Source organism: Stegastes partitus, unplaced genomic scaffold (assembly GCF_000690725.1).
Source record: "Stegastes partitus isolate 25-593 unplaced genomic scaffold, Stegastes_partitus-1.0.2 Scaffold320, whole genome shotgun sequence".
Taxonomy (NCBI): Eukaryota; Metazoa; Chordata; class Actinopteri; family Pomacentridae; genus Stegastes; species Stegastes partitus.
This window is the reverse complement of record NW_007578051.1, coordinates 509,217-533,109: the sequence shown is the minus strand read 5'-3', so window position 1 is coordinate 533,109 and position 23,893 is coordinate 509,217. Positions and strand designations below refer to the sequence as shown.

Sequence of the window (23,893 nt, the reverse complement as noted above, 5' to 3'; positions counted from 1 at the left end):
AACTAGAAGTCTGTGACACCCAAGTAAATGTCATATTTATCACTTATATTTCTTCTTCACATAGCAGTCAAAATCACTTTGTAATATGTAATTTGTATATAAAGGAAAAACTAAATACGAAAAATGTACATGCATCCATTTAGGTGCACATTTAAGCCTTCTATTTATGCATATCATATACAGCTGCAAAAAAAAACAAAATAAAAAACAGATAAAAGATTACATATGACAGTTGAGATGAAAAACAATAAATTTAAATGCTCATTTGCTAAATTAAAAGAAAATAAATGACAATAAAAATGCACAAGACAAACACAACAGTTCATCATTTAACAAACAATAATAACATTAAAACACTTTTCATAATGAAAAACATCGACATCCATATACAAACATGCATCCAGCGAGTAAATAGAGAAAAGAAGCATGAACGCCGGTTACAAATGCAAATAAACTTCAATACATGTTCACCTGTAGATACAGTCTATGTTTGGAGTTACTTTCCAATCTTTAATAAAGAGCATTATCTTTCAATTTGAGTGAATTATTTCTTCATTTTTTCTGAAAATTTTTGTTACGCTTTTCCTCAAAACAAGATGAGAAGTTAATGTGCTAGAGACATAACCGTACTGTTATATGTAGCTATTATAGTAAAAAATACAGACACTCGTACATGTAACAGGGCTCTGGAAGGTGGGAATAGATGAACCTGGTTACACAGAAGGAAAGTAAAGCGCCTGCATGGAGGCAAAGACTATCCTATTGGTCAACATCACCTGTAGCGTGGTACTGGTTGGAGAATTTTGAAGATCCATCCATCCATCCATTCCTTATCTATACACCGCATAATCCTCGCTAGGGTCGTGGGGGGCTGGATTCTACCCAAGCTTATTCAAGGTGAAGGCAGGGGACATAGGGTGACAGACTGACTGTCACTTGTGACAACAACCAAGCACACTCACATTCACACCTACGGACAATTTAGAATCACCAGTTAACCTCAACATGCTTTTGGATTGTGGGAGGAAGCCGGAGAACCCAGAGAGAACCTACGCTGCACGGGGAGAACATGGAGACTCCACGCAGAAAGATCCTGGTGCCCCCACCGGGACGCGAACTGGCGACCTTGCTAACCACCGAGCCACCTTGCAGCCCGAAATTTGAAGATCCAAAATATATATATATACAAATCTGAAAAGCAAAAGCACAGGACATTTGTGCAGCACTTGTACATCTGAGTGCACAGTTTTGTGCAGGTTCAGAGCAGATTTGCACCAGATTTTTTAGAATGCAAAATAAAGAAATGATGCTCTCAAGTTGCAGAAACCACACTTGATTAAAGATAAGAAAGTAACTAGTATGTAGTGTATACACACACACACACACACACACACACACACACGGCTGAACTGAAGTAACCTGGCCGGGCTGCACAAAATGTGTCCCTGACATCTTATAAAACTAGATTCTACCACTTCCCCTCCTTTGTGCCTCTGATATGTAACTGTGTCTGTTTTTTAAAAAGAGATTTCACACTGATCGAGCCCATAAATCCTCAAAGCACCAGATCAGGTCATTGGGTCTGGCTTCTTCTTTTCATGAAGAATTGTTGTCTTGTGTGTCTCTCTCACAGTAACCGAATACTTATCTCTCAACTTTTATTTACTGTCTCTTCTTTCTTTGTCTCCTGGTGGTGCAGACGCACACAAACGTGCGAAGGCCCCAGCTGTATGTGAACTCGATCCTCAAGTCCTCAGCCTTGTAATCTATATCCAGCTCTATATGGGTCAGTGCTATGTTGTTTGCGGTGTGTTCACGTGCCTCGCTGCTGTGTGACACCAAAACTCATGTCTGCATACACCCTGATGGAAGAGTGATGGGTCTGGTGACCGAGTCTTGAGAAACAAACTCACATGCTTTGTTGGAAGATGCACAAAGATAATCCGAGACACCTTTACAGTTGGACGCCGCCATTAGTTTCTTGATTAAATATTTCCAGATGAATGTATTGATCTAATAAATGCCAGAAAATGAAAAAGAAATGCCCGCCATCATCATCTTGTTGTGTCTGATTATCCCTCTAAACTCTAAAACAAGCCTGCATGTTTGAAAGGCATGTTATCTGTGGAAAAATGACCCTATTTACAAGAAAGAAGGTGTGCAAACAACAAGAATCCTTGGATTTTCATGGTGTGACTGTATTTGCCTGTCCAAAAAAGTTTTGCTTAAAATCCCGATATTTCATCAAAATCACTTTATTTTACACATGACATCTAAAAAAAATCCAAAACTAAAGCGTTGGCTCCAACCAGATAAGGTAAAAAAAGTAAGAAATTGCACTTTTTGACTGAACTGGGTTGAACTGCAGGCTGTGTTTACACAGAGACAAGTACAGAAACAATTTACAAAGGTTGTGAAGTCGTAGAATAAGTATGTAGAGTCATCATTCTTCCAGACTTTACTCAGACTGTATCTGATCGAGTCGAGACCTCCGGAACAAACCAGTGAGTGGACCTTGAGTTGAGACTGTTTTGTCAGCTGCAGTTTTTGGTTGAAGGAAACAAAACCCAATGTTTGCAATCGAACTGAAGCAAACCCCAGTGATGTGAACATTTTGTACATTCCGACCTCCTCATAATGATACCACACCGCTAGTTTCCAGGTGTTCATGCGACTTCTCAGCGTTTAGCAGAGCGCTGTTTGTCTCTTTTGACGGGACATGTGACACTTTGGTCACATGACAGGCCGTTGAGCCACTCAAGTTGGGTTCATGATCCGTCAAAGCGTCGTTAAGCACTCGGTTATACATGAAAAACAAGAACTAGAGAGAGAAGTTCCGTCCTCTCTCACCTCAGCATGTGACAAGCAGGACAGATGGCGTATGGAACTGGTTGAACAATGTCCCACATGCCAAACTGATGTTATCTATTACAATCGAGCAGCAGCAATGTCGATTTAAAGGGCGAACGTGGCAAAAAAAAAAACCCTTTGATGTCAGTTCTAACACAATGACAGCAGTGTTTCTTAGTGGAAATAATATGAATGCTTGCACCATTAAGAGGAAATTAAACCAATGCTGTTGAATATCGTGTACACGTTGCTCCGTTTCCTCCTTCACATAGTTGGACGACAGCTGTTGTCAACTTGGAGTTACGACACCGAAAAGCGACCTAGATTCACCGCGGTGTCGCACTGCTTTAAGCTGAGTTTAATTGGGACTTGTTAGACTTGATTGACTGGTTTGTCAGGCGTCTGTTGCTACCCTCCACCTCCACCTCCATCTCCACCCTCGCCGCCCAAATTAGATTCTCTCGGCTTTACATAACTGATAAGACACTCGTGTTTTTCAAGTCTGCAGTGTCACAGAAGTGAGTCAGCGTATCCTAAGGGTTGCACAGGAGAGCACGCTGAATATTTTACAATTTAAGTCATCGGTCTCTTTGCACGTTGGCACCGTGCCCCATTTGTGACCTCATCCATCTCCCGAGAAAGAGGGAGCTTGTCCTGATTTCGTGTCAGTGTCGCAGGTAATCTGGTCTGGCGCAAGAATAAACACTCCCTGAAATAGACCAGGGTTATGTGTGCTTATTGTGTGCACTTGCAGAATCAGAAAGACTGTGTGTGTGTGTTGAACTGTGAGACACGGGAGACGACAGACTCTTAATATGTCCACGACCTTGAACTTTACAGGCATCTTCTTTCCTCCCCTCCTTGCTCTTGGTTTCCACTCATCTTGTGTCTCTCTTTTTAAATTCTCCGGGAGATTAAAAGCATTTTTATTCTGTTTCTATTCTCCAGTCTGTCTTTCCAAACCTCCTCTTTCCTTCGTTTTCCTTTATCCCTCATCACTCCTCTGCCGTTTTCCCACCTTGCTTTCCCTCCGTCGCCCTCTGCTCTGATGTGAGATTGTGTTTTGTTGATGTTGGCTCCCAGAAAAGCTGAGGTGTAATTCTATATAAGCTGAGCTCATGTTACAGACACACACACACATACACACCCAGAAACAATAGTGGAGCTAACTGCTGCGACATGTGTGCGGACCTATAATCAGATAGCATTCACCGCTTTGTGCCTTTTGTAGCGCTGAGAATTACAGATGCAGGCCAGATCGTGCCGTTTGATAACGAGAAAGAGAAGGCCTTCAATTGTCATGTTTGTGCTCTTCGACTTGTTATTTTCTTTCGTTTAAGAACCACACACCGCTGTAATTACACGTTCCGAGCTCGGATCCACATATTTACGGTGCGTATAGGACACGACCGCAAGTCGTCAAACTTGATGGGCTGCTCTTAAACTCTCCTACGAGCTTCCAAAACAGCCTCAGACTAAACGCAGCGCTGTCAGGACGGATGAATTAACTGTCCCTCATGTTTTACAGAAGTATTCAAATGGATTCAGCTTCTGTTTCATCTCAGATTTCGCCCTTGACAACTGGCGCTGTTTACCATTTCTTTGCTTTGTTGAGTCATTTGGCTCTCATTGTGCTCAGCAGGTGTCCTCTCTTTCGTCACTGGCGGGTTTTTTCTTTGTTTTTTTTTTTTGGCATCACAAATTGAGCCACGTTCTGACCACTCGGTTATGTAAAAATAAAAATAAAAAAGGCATTGTTTTATGTGATTTAGTCCCAAGTTTTCTTGATTCTTACATAGGTGTTTATCTATTTCCACAGATTTCATTCAAGAATCAAGTTTCAGAGATGTAAAACTTTTTGGAGATCTCTGTGACTATGGTCTGACTCGTATTTGTTCATTGATAAGTTTTGATCATTATGTCAGCGTTAAGCTCACCGCCCACCAAAATCTCATGGTAAACTTTTGATGAAACCTCTGTCAATTAAATACAACTAATCAGCCACAACAATAAATGTAAAATCAACATGAATGTAGGACCCAAGGTTTCCCACCAGATCGTTGAATTTTAATGTCAGTTATTCACGTCACCTGTCAGTTGTTTTAAATGTGTTGCTGATAAGTCAACCACAGCTTTTCTTATTTATTTTTCTACCTCATTTGTGTAGGGCGTTGATCTATAATATGTAAATTACTCAAGTAGAAATCACACCATCAGTAGCACTACTTGTTGGGTTACTTCCATAACACCATTCGTCGTCTTTCTTTAATGGAAGGCGCTTTGACGCAATAAATGTTAAATATCGCAAAAGCATTTTGTAGCTTTGTTTTCGAGAAATGATATACGATACAGTTTTTATTATAATTAATCCAAGAAATTAAGTTATGACTAAGATTTCAGTGTTGTTTGAGCTTGTGGTTGTTAAAACGATTAGCTGTAGAAAATTGCGAAAATGTAAGATATGGCTGCCGAACAGAAACTTTTTGTTGTAAAAATCAACTGAAATGACAAATAAACTTTTCACAGCTGCAATCTGTTTGCTTATGGTTTGATTTTCCAGGCAGCATAGCTTCTAAATAGGATTTTACATTTAAAGACTGGTCATTTAATCAATCAGGCGATGGACAGATTTTGAAAATTTCCACCTAGTTTGAGTTTTTTTTTTGCTGAAAAAGTGACAGAAATTTAGCTTTGGTTCAATTGCGAGAATTTAACTTGTCTTGCGTGAAAATAAACAACATGTCTTATGGCTTTGGGATGTTTGTCCTGCAAAACAAACAATCTGAAGGTGTTTCTCCCGGGTTTAGAAAACTGTGGTTATCCAAGTTAAATAAAGAACAAGTGCAATTTCTGGATAAAATGGTTTGCAGGTGAATAGGTGAAGGTAGTTGTTAGTTCCAGCCCTAATTACGGTGTGCAGGCCTGTTAAAGCCAGCCTCCTGAAGAGCTTTAGATGGTGTGATGTTGGTAATTAAATCAACATTAGCTGCTGTGTGGTCCTGTTTGTTCAACATGACATTAATAAAAAGGAATCGCTTACCCACACCATAATTCCAGCTCCTCCGCCCTGCTGGGATCCTTTTACCATTCCCAACTTAACTATAACTTATGTTCCCATCACACATGAAGTAACTGCAGATATCTGGTTAACCAGAACTGCATGTTGTGTTGCTCTGGTTGTTAGCGTGTTGTGACATGTCTCTCCGCGGAGGCTTTTTTTTTGGGTGTTTCGGAACATCAAGTTCTTTCTGGCTGATGGCGGGGATTGTGGTGTTCTTGTTGTTGTTGTTGTGATCATATTTTACGTATAATTAGTGTGTGTTTGTAGAGGAGAGGTTACGTAACACGCTGCAGTGTGTGTGAGGTCAGGTGAGGCGGGGCCTGTGTGTGTTTGCGAGCGCTAAAATATTCATGGACATCTTGAGTGCATCATGAATGTTAATGGGAACATGTGAGAGTGCTGAAAATGGAGATGAGGAGAGAGAGAAAGTAAAGTCCGTCCTCGAGCATCTGACGGCTTCCTCTTTGTTTTATCGTCTCCCAGCTCTCCCTCCATCCCTGACTTCTCCCACCGTCCACCTGCTCAGACCCTCCTTCCTTCCTTCCCTCACTCCCTCCTTCTCACTTTGTTCTCTTTCTCTCCCTAAGAGGCTTGATGAGGGTCTTAGCACTGTTATGATGTGGCGTGTTGTTCACGTGGCCAGCATTAGTGTGTGTTGGGTGTGACGAAACGTGCCGTCTCCGCGGGTTATAATCCAGCAGCGCACAAAAACACACACTTTGGAATTTAACTCTGTGGGAAATCGTGTCGAACTTCCATGCAGACTGTTTTTCTCTCTTTCTGTGAGGCGTGTTGTTAACCTCGTATCATGCCTCTCCTCTTTCTCCTTCCTCCCATCTATCTGCTGTTTCTCCTCACAACACACACACACAAGCCCTCTGTTTGAAACAGTAGCCCGATTCGAAAAAAATTGTTTCATCTCATGAAGCACATTGCATTCTTTCATCCCTCCCCAGTCCAGTTTCAAAGACTGTCCGAGTGTCTGCACGGATGAATCATGTGCTCGAGCCAGTTACACTCTTTAAAAAATGGACTCTTTTCATAGGAGAGAATGTGTATCTGTGTGTGTGTGCGTGAGTTTGTGTTGTCAGCATGTTGGTATTCTCACACAACTCGGCACTCAAACATGTGCCAGCTGGTTCACCCAAGGCACATAAATACACTTTTTTCTCTTTTGCCCCTGTGGCGTCTGGCCATGTAGACATTTCTTTGTAACGCGTTCAGGTTTTGAGTTATTGGCTTTTGACATTTCAGTCATGAGCACAGCATGATAAAAAAAAAAAAAAGTTGTTTGCATGCTCACAACACTGAATTACAAAAAGCAGCATCTTCCCACTTATAATGATGCCATTTTGATAGATTATAAGTTTTCTTTTTATTGGTTTCCATGTAAAAAGTAGTCACAGTGTAAGATAGATAGATAGATAGATAGATCGATAGATACTTTATTGATCCAGAGGAAAATTCAGGCATCCACTTCGGTCAAGATAAAATCTAGGCAAGGACTAGACTGAACAATGCTGCAGGACCATCAATTCATCCATTATCTATACACGGCTTAATCCTCACTAGGGTCACTGGGGGCTGGAGCCTATCCCAGCAGACTCAGGTTGAAGGCAGGGGACACACCTACGGACAATTTAGAATCACCAATTAACCTCAGCATGTTTTTGGACTGTGGGAGGAAGCCAGAGAACCTGGAGAGAACCCACGCTGCACGGAGAGAACATGCAAACTCCACACAGAAAGATCCCGGGTGTCCTCACGCGAACCAGCGACCTTCTAGCTGCGAGGCGACCATGCTAACCACCGAGCGACCTTGCAGGAATCTGATAAAAAAAAATAGAACATGTTAACAGCAGAACTATAATATTGCAAAGATGCTATTGTACGAAAATTAACAACAATTTCAGCCATAACCAGGACAGTTACTACCAGAATGTTCTGGTGGAACAAAAAGGCACCAAGAAATTTATTTCTGGTGTTACCACAAGCATATTTCATCGTTTAAAGATCTACACGCAGGAAAAACTAACACAAACTCTTAGACTGGCAACATTTCTGGGTTGTTTCAAGCCTTCTCTGCGGGTATAAAACTGGCACGAGATGCATATCAAAACACCCACAGCCACTGATTTTTACTCAACCTCAGCTTCCTTTTTCCAGCATTTATGTGCATCAGCTTTTCAGACAACCGCTTCTTCTTTTTCCTTCTTCTTGTGTCAGCTGATGCACGCTAAATTGCCGAAAATGCACTCATTGCTTCACCTCACAGGTCCATGTGGACACACTTGAGACGCGTTATGTCAAGTCAGTATGTAAGTCGAGTCGCTGTAACTCACTGGTGTGTTTTCTTTCCCTCTTCTGTCTCTTGGCGTCCTGCCGTCGCTCTCCTCCAGATTGATCAGCCAATCGATGGGGATTTTCAGAGGAGCTCCGCCCACCGTCGCCGCCTGCCCTCCTCCTCCTCCCCCCACCCCCAGCGGCCTCCTGCTCGCCCCCACCCACACCGCCATCCAGCCCTCCATACACAAAATGACTCTGGAACTCACCGAATGGTCTTCTATATGGATTTTTACTGCTTGTAATAGACAGTAAAGGAAAGGAGAAAAAAAAAAAAGAAAACGAGGAGGAAACCTCAATGACAAAAAAGCCATAAACACCTGCCACATACACACACACATACACACACACACACACAAACACACACACACGCACACGGACGCACAACACACTGTCATACCAAATAAAGCTGACACAGTTTTCCAGGCAGTATCTCACACACCTGACAAAACGCACACGCAAAGAAAGCAAATGCACAAAGTCACTCTTGGAATGTACCGCTCACTCTTCCTGTGAAATTCAACTGCTTCCTTTATTTTTTTGGGAGATTTTTCTACAAGCCTTGGGAAAAGCTGATTTTTTTTTTTTCGAGGAGGATTAACAAGTTTGAAGTTGCAGTGTTTTTTGTTTTTTTTTGGAGGACACCTTGTTTAGAGGACAGCTGATTGATTTATTTTTTTTTTTGGTGGGGGGCTTTGTTTTCTTCACTGTAAAAGATCTGGAAATTTCGGATCAGTTTTTCTTCATTCATTAAGCCTTTTGTTAATTTTAGCAGGACCCAGTTTTAGATAAACTTTAATACCTCGCATGCTGGGACACTATCTGTTACAGTTCTTATTCTAGTGTTATTAGCACTCCATCGTGTCTTGAGCACTTGACTAATAGATGTAATAACTTTATAACAACAGGTTGCAATTCGTAACTTGTAAAGATTGTAATGAAGTTACTTCTAGGAAGTCACTACTAGTTTTAAAGTAACTCCACACAAGCATTTTGTGGAAGCAGGGAAGTGTTGTTTTTTTTCCTCTCTGGTAAGCCACACATCACTGCTCACAGATTTGTGTACTCGAAGGGTGCGCTTGTTTTCTCGTCGCGTGCATGCCCTCCACCATGCCTCCCCAGAACACAGAGGCTGACGCTATGCAGGTCGGATCTCTGGTTGGCGGGGTCAACGCCAAAAACTCCACCGCATCGGGCTCGGACGAGGAGAAAGGAGGAGCGGGAGGCGAGACGGATGGATCGGGAGGAGGCGGCGGCGGCGGCGGGGGAGGAGGAGGACGCAGAGGAGGAGAGGAGTCGGCAAGCGAAGGATCCATCGAAGGCATCCCACTGAAGAGATGGGTGATGCACGGCGCCGTCATGTTCGGCCGGGAGTTCTGCTACGCCATGGAGACGGCGCTGGTCACGCCCGTACTGCTGCAAATAGGTGAGTAGAGTCCATCTAATCAGTGTTTACATGAAAACACCATAGCTTCACACTCAAACAAAGACTATAAAGTCATATTCTGACCAATCTTTTGCATCATCCCACTTTGTTCCTGCTGCCTGCACCCTCTCACCCTGAGAAAACAAAGAAAGGCAGTTAATCCTCACCTAACCGGCTCCTAATTGGCTTTTTGGTGAGGCTGACTTCATAAACCAGCAGCAGCAACAAAACAAGGGCTGCAACTGACAATTAAATTCATTACTGCTTAATCCTTATCTTACCTGCAGTCTTTCTTGTGCCTAAATTTGAAAGATTGTTGGTTTTTTTTTGCAAGCTGCTAGACCTAATACTGTGCCTGTATTATTCACAGTTAAAATATCTTCAGGCAGAAATATTTTTGGCCTTCCCTAATTATTTTGTTTCTGCATGTGAATACTTGTGAAGATGCAGAAGTGTCAGATCTGTTTAGTTTCCCCTTTCTGTGTGAAAACATATTCAGTTCACATGTTTTCTTGGCTACTTGGGCTACAGATAATGACTGTTTTCATTACTGAGTAACCCTTTTTTGCCAATTTTTAAAATAATTTATCAATTGTTTCATAAATAGAAGGTTAGAAAAGCCCAATTTTATGTCTTCAAATGTCTATTTTTGTCCTGCTCACTGTCGGAAAGATTTTCTAATTATTGTTATGTAAAAAAGGGAAAAGCTGCAAATCGTCTCAGCGAGGAGGATGCATGGATCAAAATACATATTTGGCTAGAATCTGAGGTATGAAATTGCATCCTTGTAGTAAGAATATGTATCATGTGAAGCACTTGTGAACATAATCCAGCTCGCAAGGGAACGGAGAGTCTTGTTCTCTGTCCTGATGCTGTTGTGCCTTTTAAGAAGACACCTTGACAGCTAAAAGGTCCGGGCATGTATCCCAACTCCTGTTCACCTTGTTCCAATGGACTTCCTCCAGATCCGCTTGGAGATTAGCTGGCTTGCGCTGTGACTCACAGCACGCATGCACAAAGACACACACACACATGCAGAGACCTCAAGTCACACCGAGCATACTGACATCTGCACCCAGTGTCGTCTTTGACAGTTTCTGAAAATACGCCAAGTCCGATTCAGTCTGGAGTGCACTGGAGCCTTTAGGGTGTGAAGAGTGAAAAGAAGGAGAGGAAGAAAAGAGGGGGGGACATGAGAGTGAGAAGCAGGGAGATAAAAGGCTGAAAGAGCCATAACATTATTTATAATTCAAAGCAATTTCCCATGCAGTCCCCCTCCTCTTCTCTCTTGCGTCTTCTTTTTCCTCTCCAAATGCCCGGTTCCCCCCTCAGTGACGTAGTGCGATCTCCTTTCTTACATAACCAAGACAACACGAGCTGGAGGTCACTCTGTGGCCACCATGACTCCTGGCTGGCTCACCCAGGATGAGCCGCCGTGGGGAACCTGGCTTCAAAACATTGTCTTAAGGACAAATCTGCCAAATGCTGGTGGTTAAAAGGAAGTGTAGTTTAATGCAGAGGAGTGGTTTGTTGTGCTATAGCGGATCATGGAAACGATCTGTACCTTTTTAACATAATTACTGTCGCGCTATTTCAGGCTTCTCTCCTGTGGTAGCATCAGACAGGCGTGTTGCTGCATGTTTTGTGTTCCAATTTTAGCCGTGATTTAGCCGCCCTAGCCTATTTTTTGAGATCAAGATATGTCTGAGCCCCTCTTAGTAGATTTTGAACCCGCCGGGAGGTACAAGTGCTGCAGATTAGTCCACTGAAATAAATAAAACTGAAGCAGACACAGTGGTGACTTCGGCGTCTCGCTGTGATTCATCACTGCAGAGGAAGTTAATCCAGTCATGTAGGTTGTTCCTGTCAGGCTAATTGAATGCCTTTCAGACTGACCTTTTCACTGATCATAATTAGAGAAGGTCGCCTTCCATCAAAATGAATTATAAAGTGGGTTGCTCTCAGTCGTAGCAGAACTCCAGCAAGTCAGTATAGCTTCTTTTCTTTAAATCACTTTGCAACTTGCTTGAGAAAAGGGCTGTATCAGTAGCGTCATGCTTTAGGACGCCCACGCATTTACATGACTGTGCCTGAAATGTGTTGAGATATCGGATCAGTTCAGATTACAGGACAATCAACACCAAGCTTGGGATAGAAAAAAAGAAAAACTCTTTAATATTTGAATAATCTGCAAACATAACATTTTAACATCTAGCAAAAAGTTGCTTATCTACACATCCTGCAAACACGGAAGCTGTAATCAGCCATCCAAGCCCCAAATCCCTACGGCAGCAATTTACAAGCATCACCAAAATGGCACCATTTATCCAAAACAGAAACTGTAAAACCCAAACAATCATCGGATTTTCAGCTTTCCAACAGTCCTTGACCTAATCATGTGCAACGTGCGGTTCTGTCTGGAAAATTAACCAAACTGAAGCTTGAAATTGTGCTACTTTATTAAGTTCACTGTATTAGCTACAGAAAGTATGTTCGTACCAACCACATTCTGTAAAACCATGACGCCATGACTGACTCTGCAGCATCTTACAGTCAGGTGTCGAAAATTCTGGGACTTATTGGCATTGATAATACTTGTGGGCACTTTCAGTACCCTGCAATTTCAGTAACTTAATTTTTTCTTCTTTTGCTATGATGTATGGAAAACATTTCTTGAGTTGTCTCTCCTTCTAGTCCTGGTTGTGCTGTTTCCATAGAGGGGCAGGACTTTATGCTGCATTGAAAAAATGAGCCCACAGTGAGTAAGAATGTGTATAAATGGGTCCAGAGGGTCCGTTTGAAGTTGTGTTTCTGGCCACTTGAGGAATATAGGTGCAAATATTGCTTTCCTCCTAACTCCTGTTTGGTCTGTTTGGTTAGTTTAAAGGTTAGGATCCACTTTGTTCACCAGCTTGTTAGTTTCGTCCAATTTGGTCCAGGGCAGGTGGCAGAAAGTTGGCTTCTTATGATACCAAACACCAATAATTGTCTGTAAATGGATGGCTATGAGTGATTCATTTAATGTTACACATAGCAAAAAATCTGTCTCTTGCAGGTGGCATTTTGCAAAGATTTTATAGTCTCTGTAATGTTTGGACACAGCTGCTTCTGTACCATACCAGGTTCTGGATGGTTTGGGTCCAAACTGAAATGAACAGCATGTATGGTTCAGCCTGTGATGGAGTCTTTTCCTCTTTCCTCTGTGTGCCGATTGGCACCATGGATGTATTAATAGACCCTCATATGGTGTGTCGCCACAGCCTTGTTTGTCTGGGTGGCCAAGTGCGGTAAAATAAAATCCCATGTGGACCAAAACAATTCTTCTCATGAAACACCATTGTAAAGTGTTGACAGGACCTTTTGTAACAAGAGTTGAAAAACTGCTGACGGAACAAACAAAGTTGAAAAAAACGCAGACTTGAAAGAGGAAAATGCATTTTGGATCATCTGTTGGGTGAGAAAGTGATGTCTTGCCACGTGAATCCATTTAGAAGTTGTGAAACAACCCCGACTACGTTTCTTCTCACCCCCTTTACATCCAACTGCTGCACACAGAGGTTGTTTTTGTGCAGATTCATTCATGTTTTCAGCCCGTTAACAGACATAGCGAGTTGAAAACAAACCTCCCGCCAACTGTGGGCAGAGCTCCAAGTTTTTGGATAACAAATATTGACCCCCCTATAGGTAGTTAAAGCTCCATGCATGCTGGAGACCCACTGTAGCTGCTGGAATTAGCTGGATAGCCGGTAAGCTGGCTGGTTGGCTCACCCTGAGTGAAACCATTGTGTTTGCAAGCCCACAACATTGGGGTCAGAGAAAGAGAGACTGTGTGTGTCTGAATGTGTGTGTGCAGCAGACACAGTGTGGTCAAGGAGCCCATATTTACACAACGCACAGAACGGATAAGAAACCTCTACCTTACAAGGTCTGGTGTGGAGAGCATGCCGAGCTCTTTTCTGTTCTCATACAAGGAGACGCAGGCTTTTTTTTTTTTTTTTTCCCCCAAAGGCAGCAACGCATATTGAGATTGTTGAGCCAGTTTTATTTATAATTTAGGCGTCAAAGCTGATGGGACCAAATTGGGCCGAGACTGTGTGGACAAGTCGGAGTTGACACCTAATTTGTTGGAAATTCTTTCCTCCAACTAACTCTGCAGAGTTTACAGTCCACGTTTCTCATGTTTCTCGTGTTTCTCGTGTTTATCTCTCTCCAACTTTAACTAAGTTTAGTATTTTTACACAGCAAAAACTTTAAAGCTCCATATCTGCTGTAGCCCGGATCCAGAGCTCGGCCATGTCCACATCTCTTACTTGCACCATAATTCAAATACATCCGGTGCTTCTGCAATAGTGCATTGTTTGAAATAGAGTTTGATGCAAAGATAAAAAGCCTTTCTCATATCTGGCTGCTGAGAAGGGAAAAGTCATGGAGGTACAGAGCTGGATGGAGATGAGCGTGACTTTGCGTAATGTCTGGAAACCATTTTCAGTTTGCCAAGAAATAGTGAGACCAGACTGCCAGCTTCCTCCGGTCTGTTTCCTAAACTAATCCAATCGTCCAGTGGCTCTAGCTTCATATTTAACTTAAATGTGAGAGTGGTATCGATCTTCTTATTTGAGTGTCTTTCGCAAAATGCCAGCCAGTTTATTTAATGATGGTGCTGGTGTCACATTCTTGCTCAGCGACAGAAAGTCTGGATGAAACTGATGAAGCTGCACAGGTTGTCGTAATTTACAAATCTTAAGGCTCGCTGCACGTCATCGGTTAATGACACTGCTCCCATGTGCTGCGTGTAAAATCTAGGATTCATCTTCTATGGAAACAACATTGAATTTTAACGACCAGTAGAGGTGATAAAAGGTTATAGCCAATCAGAGTTGGCACCTCGTGTCACATGACGACAGTGACTCTGCATTTAGTCTAAATACACAATATGCTTTGTCTGGTATTGTAGCTGGAGCTAAAAAAAAAATGGTCACTGATGTAGATTAAAAAAAGAGAATTAATACTCTTTCCATGATTTTTGTAATCATCATATTTAATTTAGCAAAAAAGGAAAAATCTGTCTAATCACAGTAAATTGTAAATTGTAAAATGTAGCTCTGATGGTTTCTACCAACACTTAAAAAATCTCGAACTAGCCGCTAAAGGCTCCACTATATGTCCGTCTCCCGTTCGGTGCAGAGCAGGTAATGCGCAGTGGGTTTGTTTTTGAGGTTGTTTGCTGAAAACATGCTTTCTTGCAACCAGTAATGACGCTATAAAAGTGCAGAGACTGAACCAAAACCATAAAGCTGTTGGCCAGACAGCTGAACTATGAGCTGATCTGCAGATTTGGGTCATATTTCTCGACCTCTTTGACAAAGTCACATTGTTTCCACGCTGTCATCGATACGCTGCTATTGTAAAAAAATCGATGTGTTTCAGTGTGAGAAGATGCTTTGCTCTGCTGATAACCGCCTTTACCTGTCGTTTGTTGTGTTGTCCTCTGATCTGACTCAACTGACCCAATAAATCAGTGTATGTTAGGCATAAATAGTGGACTAAATCATTTTAAAACTCTTGAAAATGTGAATATTTTTCTGTGAAATGACCATGAAAGGCAGCAATGAAAGTTAAATTACAAGTCATTTATTAAAAGTTTAATGTCTGAACTTCAAAGCTGTCAGGACTGTGCAATTGTGGCTGATTTTTCATGGCCTTTAAGCTGCCACACAGGGAGCTTTAGACCGATTTTCCTTCCCGTGCTTTGATTTATTCTGTTTGTCCTCCAGATATATCTCAGTCGTTGTCCTCGGTGAAAGTCACCCTCAGTGGGAACACCACCTAATGACTTAATGCAGTTAAAAGTGAGATAAGAGGGAAGGAGACATTGGGGGATTAGGAAAGATGATAAGGTGAAAAAGGAGGGAGCAGTTGGAGGGAAAGGGGAGCCGTGGAAGGGGGAGAGTTGGGGATCGAGGAGGAGAGGAGGCGACGGGCACAGACAGTGTGGTGTCGTTCTTTTTGGTTGTGAGCTCGGCACATTACATAACAAGCTTTCTCAGAACTGAGCTCAGAGTGACACAGAGGAAGCTGTTAAAGCATCATGATACTGACGGAGGACAAATTAGAGGGGAAAAACAAAGCTGTCAACAGACCAACAAAAGTATCTCTGCCTTTGTCGCTCTCGTTCAGCTGCTGCGGCTCCGTATTTACAGCAGAACGGTGGAATTATCTGTAAAAAGAGTCGTGGAGAGGGTTCCACTAATGTCAGATTATGGATGTAATCAGACTCAGAGAGCTTGCGTCACAGTGAAACACCTGCAGATACAAGGGAGTGCCTCAGAATTAAGTGAATACTTCATATTACAGCAGCAGAGATTATGGTTCTGTGATAATGAGTGAGTTGGGCTTACAGCAGTCATTATCCTAATACTAAATCTAGAGGTTTTGTTTTAACTGAACTGCAACAATCTTCACTTTCATCAACTAATGCATCCTAAAAAAAAGTATTTATTTGTCTTATTTTCTTACAATTTCAGCTTGTATTTGGTACAAATCAAAGGTTTGTTCAGTGTTATTCTGTCCTCTATCAAGATATCAACACTTTTCCTACTTCTTTTGGAAATGGGTTGAAATAGACTGAGGAGCAGCGACCCAGAACTTTCTCTTCAACCATTAGTCCTACTGGTAATCTGTTTATTTTGATTGATTAGCTTTAGATGGCACCAGTGCGGTACCCAGAGCTGGCAGTTCTTCAGCATTGTTCTTTGGAGGCCTTCTTGGCTTTACTAAAGGAGATTACTCCAATCCGACAATAAAGATCCTTGTATTCATTCAGGTTGTTCGGCTGAAAGGTGCTGCTCGTTGCATTCATCTTTCATCTAATTCCTGCAACTCCATAAATCTTTATATACTTGCATACCAAACTAAATTACTTTTACATCTTGCAATGCAATACATTACATTACACAAATTCCCCACACGCAGGCTGTTATTGTCAACCTGAGATCATTTCTTCACAGGAAGACTTGCAGATTTTGCAATTTGTCAATGACAGTAATTTGTGAAATGTGACACTGCCACTGTTAGCAATGTGCACGTTGGCAAATCTCCTTCGTGAAATGTGCCTTCTAAATTGCTCGGGTTTCACGTATGTCATGGTGGCTAGATGGTAGCTTGTAGCCTCTGGTTGCGCTACAGCATGAAGCATCCCTTGCTATTTATTGTGCAGTAAATCAGCTTTATCGTGTGTTGTTTATACTAGCGTGCCAGGTAACCTAATCCACTGAGTGATCCCATCATGTTGGCTGGTCTAATCTAGCAGATGACCTTGCAGACGGCGTAATGTGGGGTTACATAAATGACTGGCTTGATGTCACAGTGACTAATCACCATAATCTTACCAAATCATTCATGGGACAGAGTAGATGGAGGGTCAGGGAGGTGGATGGATAGAAGATCTTTAGTTTTAACCCTTTGAACTCCAATTTCTGGCGGGTTTTTTTTTGTTGTTGTTGTTTTTGCTCTTCTCACATTTTTGCTCACTGCAATATGAAGTCCTGCACCTCTATGGAAACAGCACCAAAAAAACAAAAAAAAGAAGAGGCAAAACTTAAATTTCTCTGGTTATTTTACAAAAATGGAATTAACCTTAAATCAACATGTACAACGTTTCCTCAAGTGCCAGTAGTTTTTACCAATACTGGACAAAAATGGTGGCTCTGCGTACTAAAAATGCTTTAATACTTATATTTTTAAAGATTCCCGTCCGTCTCCTCTCTGTTCTGTGTAAGCATTGCCTGCAGTTCAACCAAAAGGTGCCTGAGTTTTTGTCACTTGACTGTTGATTGCAGCCGAGTCGCTCGTGGTTTCTTGGTTGCACTGAGAAGAGCAGAATTCTATTTTTTTCACAAATCTGATGGGTATAAATTGTACATTTTGCTAAATGAGAGATGTAGAATAAAGTAATTTTAATGAAATATCCAGAATTTAGGCTTAGATGTGGTTAATTTTTCAGACAAAACCAAAAATAATCCAACTATTTTTTCAGTTTTTGCAGTTTCCGGCCCTAATAATTGGTGTAATTTTGTAATAAAAAAAAAAAGACATAATGCTTTTCAAACTCGCCAGCCTGTTCTGGGGTTCAGAGGGTTAAAATATTTGCAGCAGGTGGAAGACATGGCTATTTATCTGGATGAAATACGTGGGCAGGAACATCTATATAGAGACAAAGTGAGAAGCAGAAGAAAGCGACGGTGTAAATTGCATTCTTGCCAGCCTGCGAGGCCTTTTAACCACAATCTTCCGCCTTCAGTTATCTTTTTACACTTCTTCCTGTCGCCACAGAGAGACAGCGACACCGAGAGACTGACATGTCAGTCTCGTTGGTTATTTAAAGCCTCCCTATTTATAGTGTTTGAAGTCATCGCTGCAGTAACTTTCTTCATGCGTTGAAGTCGTCACTGTGCACACAAACAAACAAATGTGGTTCGGAAAGACTTAATATTATTGTTGATGTCAGTGAAACACAGCAGTTCGGTGACTGCGGTTCTCACACTGTGGTCTGCGGACCACGAGGGGGTCGCCGAGAGGGTTGTGTAATAATCAGAACTGCAGCACAGGTTACATCCACGGGTCTCTGTTTGCCATTTTGAGGAAATGCAGAGTCAGCAAATACTTTAGTCTTTAAGACAAAGCCGCATTATGCGCGTCCATATGGGTGTGCATGCTTTTTTTTTTTTCGTGCAACTGGCTATAAGCTGGGGATGTGCTCGCTATTAGTGTAAGATATGTGAGGAATGCAGTACTGAATATGTGTGTGTGTGTGTGTGTGTGTATTTGTTTGTCAGCACATTGCTCCCAGCCCTCCCTCTCCAGGGAGGTGAAGTCATCAAAAACAAACAAGCTCTCAGGTGATGACGAGGGACAAAGAAACATCAGGGGAAGCACATTCTTTAAACTGGGACTGCGGACAAAGATTATGCTCATTAGATTGATTTTCATTTCAGTCAAGCGCTACTTTAACTGATCCTCGGAGGGCGTTTGGTTTGCAGGATGATAAAATACACAAAAACCACACTTTATGTAAATAGTTTTTTTTTAAAAAATCAAATTAAAAAGTTAAAATATTAAATGTTTATCTGTTTATCTGCATGCATATATGGGTGCCTACAGGAGGAGTTATAGTTGTTTACCGATGCATGAATAAACCAAATACTAAAGGTGTTTATGCAACTTTAAATGCTAAATAAGTAGTCTGAGCCTCTAAACCTCAAGCATTTTTTTTGCTCCAGTCATATTTTGAATCACTGTGGCCTCATTATTTTTCACTGCAATGTGAAGTCGTGCACCTCTATGGAAACAATTTTGAACAGTAATTTTCAAACAAAATTGGAATTCCTTCCAGTATAATAAATGCTAAAAATATTGAAAAAAAGGTGTCTCTACAAGCAACCGATATAGTACTACTTACATACTCTGGTTAAACGCTGCATACAGTTCAGCTGAAAAGCCCCTGAATTATAGTCACGTGACTGGTGTTTGTGCTGAAGTTCACATAATTTTATTTATTTTTTCCAGAATCACGTTATTGCAAATGTAGAATAAAGTGATGCTGATAAAATATCACATTTCTCACATGTTTAAATTAAAGGACTGCCAGAAAGTTGAAAATCCAAAAGGTGACATTTTAACCAGCAGGTTGTTGGGTTAAGAGGGTTAAAGTGTTGGTTTAGCAATTTAGAAAATACCCAGACCTGTAATCAAATACCTGTGAATTTAAATGACTCTAAACAGCCAGATGGAGCGGCCATGTGTTGCTGTAATAAGTCAAATGTGCAGGTTGTTAAGCTGCCATCACAAATGTTTTGTTTAACAAGATTCACGTGGCCTCCAGCCCAACGTGGAAGGAAATCAGATGAGAAAACATCACCCACAGTGCATTAACACCACACCTGCAGCTTGTTCAGAACATCGCAGTGGTATTGACACGATGTGACGTAAAAATGAATCAGATTGTCCTTCTTACACATGGTCAACTGATGGAGCAGAACTACATCCTGACTGGCAAATCAGAGCAGGAAATAATTCACTTAGCATTTTTTTACGGTCATAAAAGGATGCCATGCAAAAAATAGATTTGTTAGCACGACAAGTCTTAAGTACAAGCCGCAAAATTGAATCAATGCAGCACACACAGTTCTGAATTATTTGTTTTCGTGTTTCTTTTCTACTCGACATCTGTTTATATTTCATAAAATTCAAAACAGCTATAACACGCTGCAGTCAGTCAAACTGACTTGAAAATCTATAAAACCTAACAGCACGACACACACAAACACACACACAGGCCTAATAGCAGCCAGCGAGCACATCAGTAATGGCTGGCCTCAGGGTAATTTTGGGCGCATGTGTGTTTTTTTGTGTGGGTGCGTATTTATAAAGGAGAGTAGAAAAACATCTGCTGTCTCTCACTGACTTTGACAGTATATTAATGAGAGGATGGATGGATGGATGAATACTGACAGATTAATCCTATGCAGTCATTTATCTGGCTGGAATGATGAAGGTGGGAGTTATTTAAGTTCAAAAGTTGTAAAGCTACCGTAGTGGGCGGTTGTCAGATGACTGGTGGTGCCACATTTGCTTGTTTACTGTCAAAAACATTACAAAATCTTTTTCTTGGAAAGTGCTAAAGCTTACAGTGTTTTGCTCTGTGCTTTACTTTTATGGTCTCCATTCGCTTGTGTAATCTAAAATCTGAACAAAGTGAGGTTTTACAACAGTAACTAGGCATGATATAACCGAGTAAATGCGGCGGTGTGTCGCATCTGACTTTACCGCCAAACTGATTTTCTGTTATTTTATAGGAAGAGACAAGTTCTCTTTTCATTTCCGAACTTGCAAAACAAGAATCCAGGAGCCCTTATCTGACATTACCGACACGATAACGGCAATCAAAGCATCATATCAAATCCGTCTTGACGAGGAATGTCACGAGCTGACTTCACGGACCAAGATCACATCACAGGACGTTTTTTAACTGATTGGCATCGGCACCAGTCCTTTGTTTGCCGAGTCAGAGATGTAGCGGGATGCATTGTATTAATTACGCTACCTTTGGCCGGAGAACATTAAACATCACAGGAGTCTTTGTCATGGCCCTTTGCTGGATAAACTCCCACATTATTCTCTGCTTCCCAACCTAAACTGCCCACAGTCCGAGCGACCGCCTCCTCTGGTCGCTACAGCATTAAACTGCAAGAGGCTCCATCTGGTGGAACAACCAGGTACTGCAGCGGATCTCTTTTGGGGCCACAGTCCACCCTGCGGTATCCACACTACATTTGAGACAGTTTCTGACCACCTGCGTAACAATGAGGCACAGCTTGGATGCAGAAAAGCAATTTTTTTCTTAATGTGTTGCAAAGCTAATTAGTTGTCAAGCACATACACTGCTTTGATGATAATGTCTGGACTGTACTTGAAGTAAATGCAATCAAATGGGGACTAATAAAAACACTAAAACTTGATCTCTACTTGTGACCCATTGAGTTGTAGGTAACCCTTTACCTTTTCTAATATAGCAACTTGCCATATGGGGTAGTTTTGCTGTAATTGAGCAGACTTGTAGGTGAGCTGGTGTGCTCGACCTGCAGCGAACAGTGAAGGGTTAGGTGGAGGAAGAGGCAGGGACTTCATGGGTCTACACATTCTGAAGGAGGCAGTGGTTACATTTCAGTCATTTTAAAGCACGAAGAGACGATTTTCACGGACAATAATTCTAAATATATAATTTTACTGGTGAGAGATTAGTTTTTAGAGGAGTAATATATAACCAGAGAGGGACCGTCAGAGACTCTACACACACTAACAAACACTGACTTTATGAAAAACATGAAGGTTTCACTGCTGTGGTCATTTTTACCAATTAATACTTGCACTGTTTATTTTCATTCTAATTTATTAGCTTCTGTTACTTCAGTTCATCTCCAGTATGGATCCAGGAGTTGTTGTCTCTGAATGTGGCCTTCAGCTCAACAAGCTCTGGTCCTTTTCTGCTTATTGTTGAATGTTGTTTGTCTCCACACTGAAATCTTTGAGTTATTTCCCAGGTGATTGGCGGCCACAGGTCAATATACCGACTGCATCAAATATTGCTTCAGATTGTTGAGACGTTATACCAGAGAAACGGATTTAAATGTGCACATTACAAACCAAACCTGCTCATTTCTGACATTCTGAATTGACAAGAATCACTGAAATGTCCCCTCACAACACGGCTAACCTACTGTGCTGGTGATTACATAAGATTACTGGCCGGTCACTGCTGATTGGCTTTATCGATCGCTTCTTCGGTCGTGAAAGGGCAGCGAGCGGTGCTGGCTCGAGCTTCCTGTTCATGATAGGTCTATCCCAGCCGGAGACTGACCTCCCTGCTGCGAATCACATATGGCCATGTATTCATGTGCTTGGCAGATGGTAGAAACATTGAAATGTACAGAGCAAATACATTCGGATGTTTGCAAATAGGGATTCACATTTCATATGTAAAACTTCCTTCTTGGTGTAAATTTCTCCCCGCCTCTCTCTCTCTCTGTCTCAGTAGGAGGCAGCAAGTTTACTGCAGTGCTGTTACATAACTCTGCTGACTAGAAGCAGCTGTGAGTGTGTATGTGTGCTCATACATGCAGGCTTCATGCTATTTTAATGCCACCTTTTAGAGGGCTGATGGTGGGGGATTTTGCCCGCTACGTGCAGCCACACTCACAGGATATTATCTACTCTTTTCTGTGTTAAAATGAACCGAGCGAGTGATTCTTAGACCAGATTCCACTCAATATTAAGCAGATTTGCGAGCGTGTGCGTAGACTAAAGCCCATCATCCTTTAAAAGAATGACGATATGTAACGATGCATGCACGCTAAATTACTAACCGTCTGTACAAACTAAGCTGCTTGAAGCTACACTCATTCAGGTACAAATTCAAGAGATTTTTTTTCTATCTATTGTTCCTTTTTCTGCAATGATTGAATTATCAGCTTGTTGTATTTCGCTCGGTTTGGCACTTTGTTCGTCATGACCTTGGCTGTGCAGCTTGCGTACCTCGTGTCTCCACTTACTTGAGCGTGTCTCGGTGCTGGTACTGTGTGTGCCCGTCGTATGATTGATGTTCTCACCATCTCTCGCTGCTGGGAAGCACTATGACTCACTCCCGTCTCCCCGATCGTCTCGGTCCTTTTCTTTCTTCCCCACTACGGTCCCTGTGAGCATAAATGTTGGCTGAGCTCATTTCAGCTGGTAGCACAAGCTGGTACCTTTTTGCCATTTTCTCGGCAGCGTTTGGTTTCACACGCGTCTGCAGGATGGTTCAGTCGAAAGCTGTTAGCGCAACATTTACAGAGCCTCGGTGAACTTGATTGAATATTTATTTTGATGTTTTATAGGGTTTTTTTTCCACACAGCAATAAATATGAAAATGTAGATTCACCACAAATGAACCAATTAACCCTCTGAACTCTTAAAACTTGCTGGCGTGTTTGAAAGGCATGTCGGTTTTTTTTTTTGTTTTTTTTTAAATTGCCAAAATTAGACAATTTATCATAGAAAGAAACTGTAAAAACAGGAACAGGTCGTCAGTCTATCACAGCGCTACACTTAGGCCACGTTCACACATAGCCGGGTATTTACGAAATCAGATCTACATTTTCAAAAATAACATTGTTCACACCAGATCTTTTTCAGAAAAAAGTCTTCATTTATACAAACCCGCATAAACACGTCGTTAAGAGCTGCTATGAGCTGCCAAACCTATAGGGGGCAGTGTAACGAGAAGCATAAAGCCATGCTAGCCAATCAGAACCCTGGAAAAAACACAACAACGAATTGCACAAATTACTTCCTGTTACTTCAACAATAAGGAGGCGAGGGTTGTTTGTTTAGACCGACAGAGAAGTGGAGCTACTCCTGAATGTGGTGTTAGAGGACAAAACAAGTAAGACAGCGTCTGTTTCTATCACAGCAGCCAAACTGTAAACATGGTCGCACACATATGACACTGATGACGCTTTTGTCGCATACTGTGACGTCAAACTCCGTCTCCTCCTGCCTACATGCAAACGTAAAGACGGAGTTTTTCCAAATCTCCACTGTGGCTGGAGTTTTCAGATATGATCATTTTCGGTGACGTGTGCCTTCGTTTACGTGCAAACCAAAGGCCCAAACACATT

At 41.7% G+C, this 23,893-nt stretch overlaps 1 protein-coding gene across 1 annotated transcript in view; it reads left to right on the top strand.

Annotated features, from left to right (window-relative positions):
* Positions 1-23,893, top strand: part of slc45a4a (solute carrier family 45 member 4a) — a 62,533-nt gene that overhangs the window by 12,996 nt on the left and 25,644 nt on the right. Inside the window, exon 3 of the mRNA XM_008283596.1 lies at positions 8,311-9,680. Within this exon, the coding sequence (XP_008281818.1) occupies positions 9,353-9,680 (328 nt within the window). The 5' untranslated portion in view covers positions 8,311-9,352. The remainder of the gene's footprint in view (positions 1-8,310; positions 9,681-23,893) is intronic.